At 36.7% G+C, this 14,479-nt stretch overlaps 1 protein-coding gene across 4 annotated transcripts in view; it reads right to left on the bottom strand.

Annotated features, from left to right (window-relative positions):
• Positions 1-8,277, bottom strand: part of BANK1 (B cell scaffold protein with ankyrin repeats 1) — a 319,777-nt gene extending 311,500 nt beyond the window's left edge. For all 4 annotated transcript variants that reach the window (XM_049632137.1, XM_049632139.1, XM_049632136.1 and 1 more), the window contains exon 1: positions 7,606-8,277. In XM_049632137.1, coding sequence (XP_049488094.1) covers positions 7,606-7,675 — 70 coding nt within the window. In that variant the 5' untranslated portion in view covers positions 7,676-8,277. The remainder of the gene's footprint in view (positions 1-7,605) is intronic.
• Between the last annotated feature and the right edge of the window lie 6,202 nt (positions 8,278-14,479).

Below are 14,479 nucleotides of genomic sequence, written 5' to 3'. Positions count from 1 at the left end.
ATAGGAAAACAGGTGAGAGATTAGGAGAATAGGTGACTGTTCTGTAATACAATAAAAATCTTGATATATTTTAAACTGCAATTCTATATGTATATCCCAAGATCTATCTTAAATTTCTTTTAAGGGGCACCTGGGTGGCTCAGTCAGTTAAGCTTCCTACTTCAGCTCAGGTCATGATCTCGTGTTCGTGAGTTCAAGCCCCCAGTCTGGCTCTGTACTGACAGCTCAGAGCCTGGAGCCTGCTTTGGATTCTGTGTTTCCCTTTCTCACTGCCCCTCTGCCGTTCACACTCTTGTCTCTCTGTCAAAAATAAATAAAACATTAACAACATTCCTTTAAAAAGGTTGTGCATGCTTTTTTTTTCATTGTAACATCTTATACTGTTTAAAACTAATAAAACATTAGATATTTTCCTTCCTATAATATTAATGCAAAGGTAACAATTAATGATTCAAAGAATAAATTTTGTGAGAAAATTCATTTACCTGGAAAGACATTTTAAATATAGAAAGCAAACTCTTGTTACATTTACTCGTAGAACCACAACAGGAAAGTTCAACTTTCATGTGGTTATAACATGAGTGAGTGGAAAGTTTCCAACTTCGTCATGTGGTTTAAATAAACCAAGTTACTATATATTTCTTCTGAAACCTAGGACCTTTTATACACAGAATTTTCTACTCAAATTAATCCAATAGAAGATTTAATAGCATTTAAAGTTGATTCTCCCCAAATAAGTATATAAATATAATACAATTCCAATGCAATGAAAGGCATCTATTTTTATTGGTGCAGATCCAGCAAATAGAAGATGGCTCATGAGCCAGAAATTCTTGGGATCCTGGCACCAGTCTCTTTCAGGTGCCAACAGCTCATTCTTCCTGATTCCCCAGCTTCCTGATGGTTATAAAATAGCAGATGCCCCTGGCCACTTATGAAAACTGGTTCCCATAGCCTAGTTAGGAAAATTATTCCTGGTGGTCCAGACTAGAGATCGCTCCCAAATCCTTTACACCAAATATGTAAAAGCTAATTTCCTATATTGAAGTTCTTTCTGCCTAAAATGGCTAGATTGCTGTCATTAAATGTCTCCAAATCAAATGTTACACAATATTCCAATTGTTTCATGGAAGGGGGAGAAGTAGATAAAATAATCTCTTAACGTAAGTAATGAAAAACTAATAATAAATAAGAAATTTATGGGATTTCTTAAATAAGAAAATTATGGAAAAGAAGATCCCTCAGGGGGCACCTGGGTGGCTCAGTAGGTTAAATGTCCAACTTTGGCTCAGGTCATAATGTCACAGTTCATGAGTTTGAGCCCCGTGTCGGGCTCTGTGCTGACAGCTCAGAGCCTGGAGCCTGCTTCGGATTCTGTGTCTTCCTCGCTCTCTGCCCCTCCCCCACTCATGCTCTGTCTCTCTCTCTCTCTCTTTCTTTCAAAATTAAACATTAAAAAAAATTAAAAAATAAAATCAAATAAAGAAGATCCCTCAGGAGAACTTTCCTTAGCAGATATTGGCTTGGAAATAAACAAATACATGAGTGGAACAGAATAGACAATTCAGAATGCAGATTCCAGGATACATGAGACTTTGTGGTATGGCAAAAATGGAATAGATGACACTTGAACAATGTGGGGGTTAGAGGCATCAACCCCTTATGCAGTCAAAAACCCTCCTATAACTTGTGATTCCCCCAAAACTTAACTACCAATAGCCTACTATTGACTGGAGGCCTTTTCAATAGCATAAACAGTCTATTAACACAGATTTTATATATGTATTATATACTATATTCTTACAATAAAATAAGCTAGAGACAAGAAAATATCAACAAAATCATGCAGAAGAGAAAATACACTTACAGTATTATACTGTATTTATTAAAAAACAAAAAACGTGTATAAGTGGACCCTTACAGTTCAAATCCCTGTTGCTTAAGCATCAACTGTATTTCAGTTTACTGGGAAGAGTATGGTTCATTTAATAAATGCTGATTTCTCAGCTGGCTTTAAGTTTGAAAAACTTAATCCCCCAGAGGGACTGCGATACTAGCTAGTAAGTTATGCTACTTTTATACCTCCTCTTTCTTCTTGACTAAGATTAAATGTCATAAGCATTCTCTCTGTAGGCTTTGATTTAAATACATTTTTAAAATCTGCTAGAAGTAATATGCTATCAATTTTTAAGGAAGTAAAAACATCCTATTAAAACTATTAAAAAACACTATTGTAATTTTATGATTAATACAATTTTATAACTATATAATTCAAAATTCTAAACTTCTTAATAGTGCTTAACTCTTAGAATATTAACCTTTGAGTGAATTATTTCCTCACCAACTCTAGGGACTTTAAATTTAGAGACAAAAATAACTGCATGGATTTTCTTCAATTTCAGTAATCAAGTGAGATAACTCCAAATATTCTTATCAGGAGAACCACTAGACTTAGAAGGCATCCTATTCTCAGTGCATAAAAGACCTGATTCACAGATTGTTTAACTTTCGATGAAAGATGCAGAATAGACATCATCTTAACAATAACTCTCTAAAAGGGAAGAAGCTTATGGAAACAGAAGAGACAGTATTTGAGAAATACAGGTATTCTAGCCCCAAATGTATTTTTTTCCTCCAAAAAAAGAGAAAGTCATTCAAACTACCTTACCTAAAAAGAATATGAGTGTAAAGATACCACAGTCATCTTATGGAGACCAGATCAGAAAAACAAGTGCAGGTGGCCTGGAAATGGAAAGTCGGAAACTAAGACTACTCCCTCTTTCAGTCCTCCTTAATTCTCTCCATTCATCTTGCTAATGATCCATCGTGGACAAGAGTCAACTGGCTGTCATCCTCTATTGTGTGTCATTAAACATTATCCTTCCCCCTTCCACTGACAACAGTCTTATTATCTCTTGTTTGAAAGGAAAGAAAGGCTTTGTTGAGTCCAACAAATCTGTAAAGGCAGACAACACACATCACTGGCCAGTAAGCAAAGGCAGCAAGCTGCCTCTTAAATGCCTATACTTGACCCAAGTGACTATTTCCAGGAATCTGAATGACCCACGGTTTTACCCATTTAACACAAGCACGGATGGATGGGACATGATAAAGGATGGTTCTCAGTCTATAGATAAGTGCCTGGAGTAGTGAAAGTTTTAAACTTTTATTGACAAGTGATGAGAGAATTAAGGAAATTATCTCATTAACTGAAATAAAGGTAGAATTTTGCCTCAATTTTATCTCACTGACTTTCTCATTAGTGATGCAGCAGTTCACTAATTGTACTAAAAATGCAGTTGTCTCCTGAAACTTTTAATCAGTCTATTAAATCTAAATAAAATGTGATCAACCAATGAGGAAAATGTGTAAACCTTAGGGATTTTGCACAGTCACAAGAAATACTCTACAAGTTGTCATTCTAGTGACATGATTTTACAGAATCATACCACTTTGATGTGGTATGTTTCTTTCCCACATCTTTGATGTATTTCTCTGCTCTCTAAACTCTTCCTAAAAAGGTATGATGACTTGGAAGTTACAACTTTAATAGTTTAGACAAGTTCTTGTAGGAAACGAAATAACACAATGAATTATTAAATATTTTCATATAATTATACTGAACCATATAACTTCTTGTTCAAAGTAGGTGCTAATTTGATGCTCTCACCTATCAAGGTAATGTGATATCCATATCATATGAATTCAAAGTAGTAACACAATTAGTGGCAGCTATTAAAAGAAGGCCAAAACTTCAAGTGGTCTTGACACTATGTTATTTTTCTGACAGTTAGGCATGATCCTTTCTATGGCTATATTAGAACAAAAAAAAATGAGTGAAAATATTGATCCTAATCAAAGGATGATGCTTAGTCTTCAGCACGGATCATAACCCCAAAATGAGGCACATGGCAAATGAAATTCCAAGTCAGAAACTATTCTTGTACTTTTTTAGTATGTCTTCTTTATAAAGCAGAACACATAAAAAATGAAGCATGGGAATTACTAATACAGAAAAGCAGAAGAGCTTAAAAGAAAGGAAAAGATGACAAAGTATGATAAAACATAACTTATTTTAATTAATTGGATACAAAGGAAATCTTGTAAAAGACCATACGTAAGGCATTGATAAATCACTTCTTAGGATTATAAAGGGAAGTGGTCTTTCTGGATTATTTCAGTGAGGAGCACTTGAAAACAACAAAGACATTTCTATTCAGTGGTAAATGTCTAAAAAAAATCATTCTTTTTATCTGAGTGAAAAATAAACACAAAGCGGGTATAATTCCATATAATATTTGGTATTTTTACCACTTGGACTATTTCAATGTCTGCAGTGAAACTTGGATACTATTCTTTATATTTAGAATAGGAAAGAATTACAAGGCCATATAACAGCTTATTTTTAAATAATAACTTCTGGAATGTTTGCCCTTCCTATTCTTATTTCATAGCTGTCTCTAAAATTACTGTATGATATTACATAATATATAAAGTAATAAAATAGCAACTGTAACTTAGGTAATCAGGTAACAGCTATTTAAATTCTTAAAACGTGTGACTTATATTTGGCAGGAATGATATTCTTTATATTGGATTTTTTTTAACCAAGCAGTAAATATTTGGGTAGATTCTCCATCTTCTTATAATTCAATGAATGATCCCATAATTTTCAGTTTGATGCTTACTTTTCCACATATATTTATATTTTTTAACTAGATCATAACTGGTACTGTGATATGGGTAAATAAAACATGCTCTCAATTTGTCTTAATCATTCCCATTTTATTCTTTCCTGTAAATGCCCTAGTCTAATGCCCTTTTAATCACTCTATCCTTAGTTCTTCTCATTGTGGGTTTTTTTTTTCTCCTCTCACAACTATTACCCACAATATTTCCCCAAGGATATAGCACTATCTTTCTACAGGAAGCCATATGCCCTAATTTGTTTCATGTGGGAACTTGATGGCTTCATTCAAGTTTTCCCCCAATTTTATTTTATTTTCTCCATAAACAGAGAGTTTGTTTTCTCCAAACAAACTCTATCTTTTATATGTAAATATTACACTATTGACCAATGACCTAAGCATTAAAATAATAGCTAACATGTACTAAGCAATTACTATTTGCTCTGGCACCCTGAAAATCACTTCACACGTATTTTCTCTTCTAATCCTCAAAAAGACTCTTTTGAATAAGGATTATTATTGTCTCCACTTTTGCTTTTTAAATGGATAAACTGAGGTAATAACAGATTTAGTTATATGTCTAAGATTGAACAGCAAATAATCAATAAAGCTGGACTGATGTGAGGCAATCTGAGTCCATAGGCCTTCAAAAGTAGGGCATGATCACCTACAATGTGTTCAGATAGATGTGGTGAAAAAGTTCCCCCTGATTCTCCAAGTACACACTACATACACTGCTGTTTAAGTCTGGAACCCTAAGCATTAGAGAGAGAGAGAACACAAGCGCACAGGGGAGGGGAGGCAACCCAGGGAGACACAGAATCCAAAGCACACTCCAGGCTCCGAGCTGTCAGCATAGAGCCCAACGGGGCTCAAACCCAGGAGCCTTGAGATCATGACCTGAGCCGAAGTCTGACACTTTACTGACAGAGGCGCCCCAGATGATTTGTTTTTAAGCTAATTATGTATTTAACTCCCTTCATAAAAGGCATCAAATAATATTAATAAAAAATACACAAAAACTACGGGGTGGGTAACAGTCTGTGCTTTAATAAATAAACAGTCCTTATTGAAGGTAGTAGTTAAATTTGTTTTTAAAATCACTAGGTTTGGAATAAAGCAAAGAAAGAATTTCTCATTTGGACATTGGTGGCCAGTATCTAGTTAAACATAAACCAGAAAAATACATTTCTAAATGGAATTTTCATCCACTATGCACATTTTTACATTGTTTTAGTACTGGGTATCATATCTTTCCTGCTTCCATTAAAAGACAAGTTGGATACTCACAGTGTTTACCATTTTATACTCACATAACTACACAACTTTTGTAGGGGGATAAAAGGTTGTTGGTGACGTGATGAATAGATGATCTTCAAATAATAATTAGTTATGTGACCATGGGAAAATCACTACTTGGGTCTCAGCTTTCTCTTCTCTAAAATGAAGCAGTGAACTAATTTCACCACAACGTGCCACATTAAGCTAAAATCTACCATGCTGTGGTAACATTTGTCCAAAGCAGACAGAAAGGATACACAAAAAAGCTCTCCATATATGAGAAGAATTAATCAGAACTACTCATAGAAGACAACCCATGTCTAGGAAGAGGCATGGGTTAATACCAAAAGTCAGCTTCCTATAAGAAAAAAATGTAATTACCTTGGCCAAAGGAGGTAAATGAAGCAAGTGATAAATACCACATTGGGAAGGAGCAAAGGAAATGGGGGAAATCACACAGGAGGCACAGGAATAATCAGAACTAAATACTGGGTCGCATCACTCTAGCATTATTCACAATAGCAAGTACCTCAAAGTATTATTACCTGACTATCGAGGGGAATAAAAGTCATTTTCTGGCTAAACCGTTCAATCATGAAGTTTGCACAAATCGTAGCCCATTCTATTTAACTAAATTGTTAAGCTGAAATCATAAATGTTAGCACATCAAGATATCGTGGGCTCTAATTTTTTTCTTCTCATTTAAATCACAAACATGCTTCCCATTTTAAGAAACGCAGTCTTTTAAAATGTATTTGTCAAACATGCACACTATCCAAGAGAAGCAGCATGACCTTTAAAAATGCTAGGAAGCTATGGAGAATTCTATTCGGCTAATTAGTATTTTCAGATTTTCTTGTATTTCTCACTGTGAACAACTCCAGTAATCTTAATACCCAAGGGAAGGCTTTTTTTTTTTTTATTTCAAAACTGGACACTTTATAATCAATCATTAGTTCACAAATCCATTTAAAACACTCAAAAAGAACTGAGTACAACTGCCTTAACATCCATTTATGTATTCAACCACACTGACTGCTTCTCCTTTGACCAAGGTAGCAAAATCTGCGGAGTGAGGGGTCTCTACCCAGAGTAGCCCGTCCGCTAAACGGATCCCAGCCCATCCCAGAAATTTACCGGGTTGGATTCTGAAAGGCTGGGCAGGTAAACCGGACAAGAGGTTTTGCAAAAAACAAAAAACAAAAAACAAAAAAACCATGCTGACACAATTTTCAGGACGCAGAACTTTAAAACACGCGGTTAACTTTAAAACCCATTCCCAGGTGCCTGGAGAAACTAGAGGGCCCTGTCCCACGCGCTCTGGAAAGTTCCAGGCACTCCGAAGTTGCGGACTTTGACGGGACGAACGAGAGGCGCTCCCACTTCATCCCGGACAGACCGCCCCTCCAGAGACCACACTCCCCCCCCCCCCCATTACAGTTGGAGCCCGGTCGCCAGCCGAGCGGCAGACGCGGCGGGAAGAAAGAGGCAGCTCCGGTGCCCCGGTTCCCGACGCGCGCGGGCGTCAGCAGCCCGAGCGCAATGATCGCCGAAGGGTGCGCGCGCAGTCTCCGCCGAGCCCCGGAGCCGCGCGGCCGGCCTCGCCCTCCCGCCGCCCGCACGCGCGAACACCCACCTGGGGGCGCTGGGCTGCCGGGGGCCCGCTCCCGGCTCCCGCCCGCCCGGCCCGACGCTGCAGGCAGCATCGCGGCGGCTGAAGCCAGGCAGCCTGCGGACAGGACTCTGCTGCCCGAGATTCCCGGCGAGATCGTCTCTAGACGCCCCCCTTCGTCAGCCCACCACGGGCGGGTCTGGCCGCAGGGCCCGGAAACGCAGCCCGTGGGCTCAGGCCACAGGGTCACCACGAGGCCTTGCGAAGGCGCCCTGAGGAAGTGAAACTGCCCAGGGGCTTGCGCTTGCCTGCTTTTTAGGCTGCTCTCGTTTCTCCTAACACTCTCTGGGCCTGTTCACTCCGGAGATCTTAGAGCTGCGACACCTGTGACTCCAGCTTTTGTCCCATTCTAGGTCTTCCACTTTGTCCCCACTTCCGGGAAGAAATAGGGATACCAGATGTAGACACTTGCTGGGAAAGGGGAGCGATAGATACAGATATATGGATCTGATTATATAAATAAAGATATAAAGATGTAGATGAAGATACACAGTTGATTTTTTTTATATATTTCATTTTGCCCATACTGTGTAGGCTAGATTCATAAATTGCAAAGTGATTTTAAAAACCGTATAAAATTTATTTCCCACTCCTGCTCCAAGTCAGAACTGGTAAAAAATAAGACGTGGATTGAAATAGATTCTCCAAGTAAGGGTTTAACTTCGCTTGCTTCGAAGACTGAGAAATACTCAGACTTCGCCCAGATCCTTAATATAAATGTCCCTTCTTCTCTCAAGGTTCTCTAACTTAGTAATTTACTTTTTGAAATTGAAAATATTTTTGAAGATCAAATTGAAGATTTGATAATAGTTCATGGTTTAAATGTTCCTCTCCCTCTTTTTTAGAAAAGAAATCTAAAAGGGAGAGCTGTGTAGCCACTATTTATCTCATACAGTCTTTTTTAAGAATACCATAAATATCAAAGTATCCAAAATGTTAACTTTTTCCACATAACTCGATTAGTTTTTGTAGTTTATACCACAATGAAGAAAACTTAGAGAAATATGTGAAATGTCAGCAATTTTGAAAACTGTCACGTACATTTCTCTACTTTCTGGTAGTTCCTTTAATGTCGTTATTAACTTTAAGTTGACTTTCTTTATTGGAACTAACATAACAAGAGACTATCTAATTTATCATATTGACAAGTTAAGTGTATAGTCTTCTATAAATACCTGTTTACTAAGAGAGCTCACAATAAAGACAGAGGGTTTGGTTTGCAGGGAACATACAAACCCTTGCTAAATATTTTCAGAATTCAATTCTAACTAATGTGTGCGTCTTTTTTAAACAAGCCACTGTGGAGACAGGGTCCTAACTGATACATTTGCGTGTGTGTGTGTGTGTGTGTGTGTGTGTGTGTGTATTATATATACATATCTTACATATATGTGTATGTGTGTGTTTATATAAAAATATATTCATTCTTCACAAAAGATACTTCAACGATGACTTTGAGGAAGAAGGAAGAGACATAAGAATTACATCTTATGCTCCCCAATTAAGTGTCCAGATCTTCAAAGGCATTTCAGTTTATTCCATAGAAATACACAATGCTCACTCCCTCCCCGCACACAAAGATTTATTAATAAGGATAGTCTCAGATAGCACATTGTATATGTCCTATGTATGGAACAACCTCATGTGGGGAAAGCCCTGGACCGGAAGTGAGAAGGCTGTCATTGCCATTTTGGCTCTCCACCTTGCTATCTGGGCAACGAGGACAATTCTGAATATTTCTGAGCCTTGTACCATCATAGTTAAATGAAGAAATGGAAATAATTACCTTCAAGTCTTTGCCAGCTATGTAATTTTATGACACCGTCCTTCTAATATACATAGAATAAGATTTAAAATACACAGGATAATTAAGTACATGTTCAGATGCTCATTTGGACAATTTACATCAACATAATCCTGGTAAATGAAAAAATGAAAGCAAAAGTGTGCTTAAAATTTTGGGCTGATTTTTTTCAAACCACTTTATTTAATAAGACTTTGTGTTAGAAAATATTTAAAAACCCTCCACTAACGTTCAAAAATTATCCCAGCTTTGTTTTTGTTTTAGGTACTTGAATGGGAATATAACTCTTATTCAAAAGTTATGAGGTAACGTTTAGTTTCTTTACTTGTTTATTCTTGTGCATCATTACTGTTGCTGTTAACAGCTAACCTGTTTTGTTTTGTATTCTACGTGCCAACACCTATGTAAGTATTTCAGAATGTTCATGTCCTTTGGTTCTTAAAGCAATGTGGCTTTAACCATAGTTTACAAATGAGGAATCTGGATTTTAAAAGTTTTAAGTAACAGGGGCACCTGGGTGGCTCAGTCAGTTAAGCATCCCACTCTTGGATTTGGCTTAGGTCATGATGTCATGGGTTCAAGTCCCTCATGGGGCTCTGCACTGGCAGTGCAGAGCTTGCTTGGGATTCTCTTTCTCTCCCTCTCTCCCTGCCTCTCCGCCACTTGTGCTGTCTCTGTCTCTCTCAAAATAAACAAACTTAAAAAAAAAGTTTTAAGTAACAGAGGTGGAATTCAATTCTAGATCTGATTCTATAGCTTGCCCTCTTAATTACAATCCTCCCCTTCCTTTTAAAGTGATGTAAAGTCATTGCTAAAGATTACATGGACATCATAGGCAAGGTTATACCTATATTTGTATCAAAAAGGTGCTTTTGTTTTCCTGCAAAAACAGTGTCACAGAAATAAACATCTATATCTTTAAGAATAGGCATGAACTGCACTCATAATTCATTATAATATTGGCACTATTTGTTGAGGATATTAGACACTGTTTTCACAAAGATAGGAAAATGTGTAGAGATCACAGACACACGCAGATGCTGTGGCCTAAGTCTCACATGTATTCTAACTCCTCGTGCATCTAGGAAAAGATATTTTAGAAATGTTTTCACTCATTTCGTCTTGTTTCTTAGTGTCCGGAACATCTTTAGTCACAGTTGACTTTATTTTCCTGTGCTTTTCTCCCTTAAGGAAGTGATACTCTCTGAAATACTGGGTTATCTCTTGCTTCACTTTTGTTCTCAGGCAAGAGGCACTTAGTAATTCTCACACTGAGCTGCTTTTTCAGGCAGGATGCCACCAGCAGCATGTAATCACAGATTTTTGATTTTACCTGTGTTACAGAATAACAAAAAATGCTAGCCACAGTTGGTTTCTTGTTTCTCATATATCAAACTCTTGGATCCATTGACTTCTTCCCTTGTATTCTTTCCCTAGCAGCTTACTGATGGCCTCAGTATCATTACCTCACTTGGTGGAGATTATAAGAGCCTCATGCTGACTCTATGCTACAATAAATGGACAGTTAAGCCTATTTGCTGTTGCCCTGTTGCACTTGCCATGGCTGATTCCTTGTACCCTTTGCAGACTGCGTGCTTTTGCTAATGCTGTTGGCTTCATTTCTACTTTTAGATTCTGGATACTTTTAAAAAACAAAACTGGGGCGCCTGGGTGGCGCAGTCGGTTAAGCGTCCGACTTCAGCCAGGTCACGATCTCGCGGTCCGTGAGTTCGAGCCCCGCGTCAGGCTCTGGGCTGATGGCTCGGAGCCTGGAGCCTGCTTCCGATTCTGTGTCTCCCTCTCTCTCTGACCCTCCCCCGTTCATGCTCTGTCTCTCTCTGTCCCAAAAATAAATAAAAAACGTTGAAAAAAAATATGTATAAAAAACAAAACTGTTTTTTGTTTGTTTGCTTGCTTACTTGCTTGTTCCGAAAGCAGCAACCTGTAAAAGTGAAGTCGTATTTTGCTTCTTCATGGCTATATATATATTAAGTGGACAGTTTTCCTTCTGAAGAACATATCCAGATCTTTAGAATTTTATGTTATTTTCATAGGGTGTTATTACACTTCTCGCTTGCTAGTTCAAAACAAGATGAAACACTCGGAAGGTTCGAAGGAATCTCTTAGCAATAATTCTTTTTTGTTGTTACTGAAAGACTTCCCTCATTTTCTTATCTTTCCTCACATTTAACTTAATTATTTAATACTAATCTAACTGTGTAATGGTCTCCCTAAAGATTCCCACATTTTAATCCCCAGGACCTGTGTATATATTACCTTGCATTACAAAGAAGATGGGGCTGAGTTAAGGATCTTGAAATGGGAAGAGCATCCTGGATTATGCAGGTGGGCCCAATATAATCACAAGGGTGCTTATAAAATGGAGGCAGAAAACTCAGAGAAGAGACGTAGTGAGGACACAGAGATTGGAGTAATGAGCTTTGAATATGGGGAAGGAGACACAAACAAACAAATGCAGGCAGCCCTCCAGAAGATGGAAAAGGCAAGGAAATGGTTTCCCCTGCAGAGAGTTCAGAAGGAACCAGCCCTGCCGAAACTTGACTTTTACCCAAGTAAGACTGGTTTTGAACTTCTGACTTCCAAACTGTACGAATAAATTTGTGTTATTTTAACCCACTAAGCTTGTGGTAACTTGTTATAGCAGCAATAGGAAACTAACATACCAAGTTGTGGTGATAAATTGAGTGGGGAAATTCATTAATAAAATAAATTTATATTCTTCTAAATAAACATATGTTAAAGAATATTCATAGCAGAGTATACATTTGTTTCAACTGCACAGAGAACATTCTCCAGGACAGATCACATGTTATGCCACAAAATAATTCTCAATAAATTTAAGAATATTAAAATCATATTATGCATCTTTTTTAATCACAATGGTATGAAACTAGGAAATCAATTACAAGAAAAAAACTGGAAAAAACATAAATATGTGGAAGCTAAGCAACATGCTACTAAACAACAATGGGTCAACAAAGAAATTAAAGAGAAAATTAAAAAAAATACCTGGAAACAACATGGAAACACAATGGTTCAAAATCTTCAGGATGTATCAAAAGCAATTCTAAGAAGAAATTTTAAAGCATTATAGGCCTACCTACCTCAAGAAATAAGAAAAATCTTAAACAATATAACATTACATCTAAAGGAACTAGAAAAAGAAAAACAAAGCTGAAAGTTAGTAGAAGAAAGGAAATAATAAAGAAAAGAGTGGAAATAAAGGAAATAGAGACTAAAACAACAGAAGAGCTCAGTGAAACTAAGACCTGGTTCTTTGAAAAGGTAAACAAAACTTATACACCTTTAGATAGACTCATCAAGATGGAGAGAAAAAGGACTCAAATAAATAAAATTAAAATGAGAAACAAGTAAATGAGACTAAATTTTTTAAAAAGTATGAGATCACTATGAAAAATTATGCCAAACAATTGGACAACCTAGAAGAAATGGATAAATTCCTGGAAACATATAATCTTTCAAGACTGATTCAGGAAGAAATAAAAAAAATCTAAACAGACTAATTATTCATAACAAAATTGAATTGATAATTTAATTTTTTTTTTCAACGTTTTTTATTTATTTTTGGGACAGAGAGAGACAGAGCATGAACGGGGGAGGGGCAGAGAGAGAGGGAGACACAGAATCGGAAACAGGCTCCAGGCTCCGAGCCATCAGCCCGGAGCCTGACGCGGGGCTCGAACTCACGGACCGCGAGATCGTGACCTGGCTGAAGTCGGACGCTTAACCGACTGCGCCACCCAGGCGCCCCGAATTGATAATTTAAAAACTCTCAACAAACAAAAGTCCAGGACCAAATGGCTTCATAGGTGAATTCTACCAAACATTTAAAGGAGAGTTAATATCTATCCTTATCAAACTATTCTAAAAAGCAGAAGAGGGAGGAAAGCTTATAAATTCCTTCTATGAGGCCAGTTTTAACCTGATAATTAAACCATAGACACTACAAAAAAAAAAAAAAAAGAGGAAATTTCAGGCCAGTCACTGATGAACATAGATGCAAACATCCTCAATAAAATATTAGCAAGCTGAAATCAATAATATGTTAAAAAGATCATTCACTGCAATCAAGTAGGATTTATTCCAGGGGTGCAAGGATGGTTCAATATTCACAAATTAATCAACATGATAACAACATTAACAAAATAAAGGATAAAATCACATGATCACCTCAATAGATGCAGAAAAGGTATTTGACAAAATTTGACATCCATTTATTATAAAAATTCTCAACAAAATGGACCTAGAGGTAACATACCTCAACATGACAAAGACCGTATATGACAAACCAACAGCTAACATCATACTCAATGGTGAAAAGCTGAAAGGTTTTCTTCTAATATCAGGAATAAGACAAGTATTTCCACTCTCACCACTTGTATTCAACATAGTACTAGAAGTACTAGCCACAGCAGTCAGATAAGAAAAAGAAATAAGAGGCATCCATATTGGTAAAGAAGAAGTTAAACTGTCACTATTTGCAGATAATGTAATACTATATACAGAAAACCCTAAAGATGCCACCAAAAACTATTAGAACTAATAAATAAATTCAGCAAAGTAATGGGATACAAAAGTAATATACAGAAATATGTTTTATTTCTATATACTAATAATGAAATAACAGAAAGATAAATTAAGAAAGCAATCCCCTTTAAAATTGTATCAAAAAGAATAAAATACTTAGGAATAAACTTAACCAAGGAGATGAAAAACATATTCTAAGTTATAAAAAATTGATGAAAGAAATTGAAGAAGACACAAATAAATGTAAAAACATACCATGCTCATGGATTAGAAGAATATTGTTAAAATATCCATGGTACCTAAAGCAATCTACAGATTTCATGTAATCCCCATCAAAATTCCAACATTTTTCACAGAACTGGAACAAATAACTCTAAAAAATTTATATAGAGCCACAAAAGCCAAATAATCTCAAGAGTCAAAATAATCTCAAGAAAGAATAAAGCTGGAGGTATCATAATCCCA

The sequence above is a fragment of the Panthera uncia genome, chromosome B1, assembly GCF_023721935.1.
Source record: "Panthera uncia isolate 11264 chromosome B1, Puncia_PCG_1.0, whole genome shotgun sequence".
Lineage (NCBI taxonomy): Eukaryota > Metazoa > Chordata > Mammalia > Carnivora > Felidae > Panthera > Panthera uncia.
This window is presented reverse-complemented; position numbering and strand designations above follow the sequence as displayed.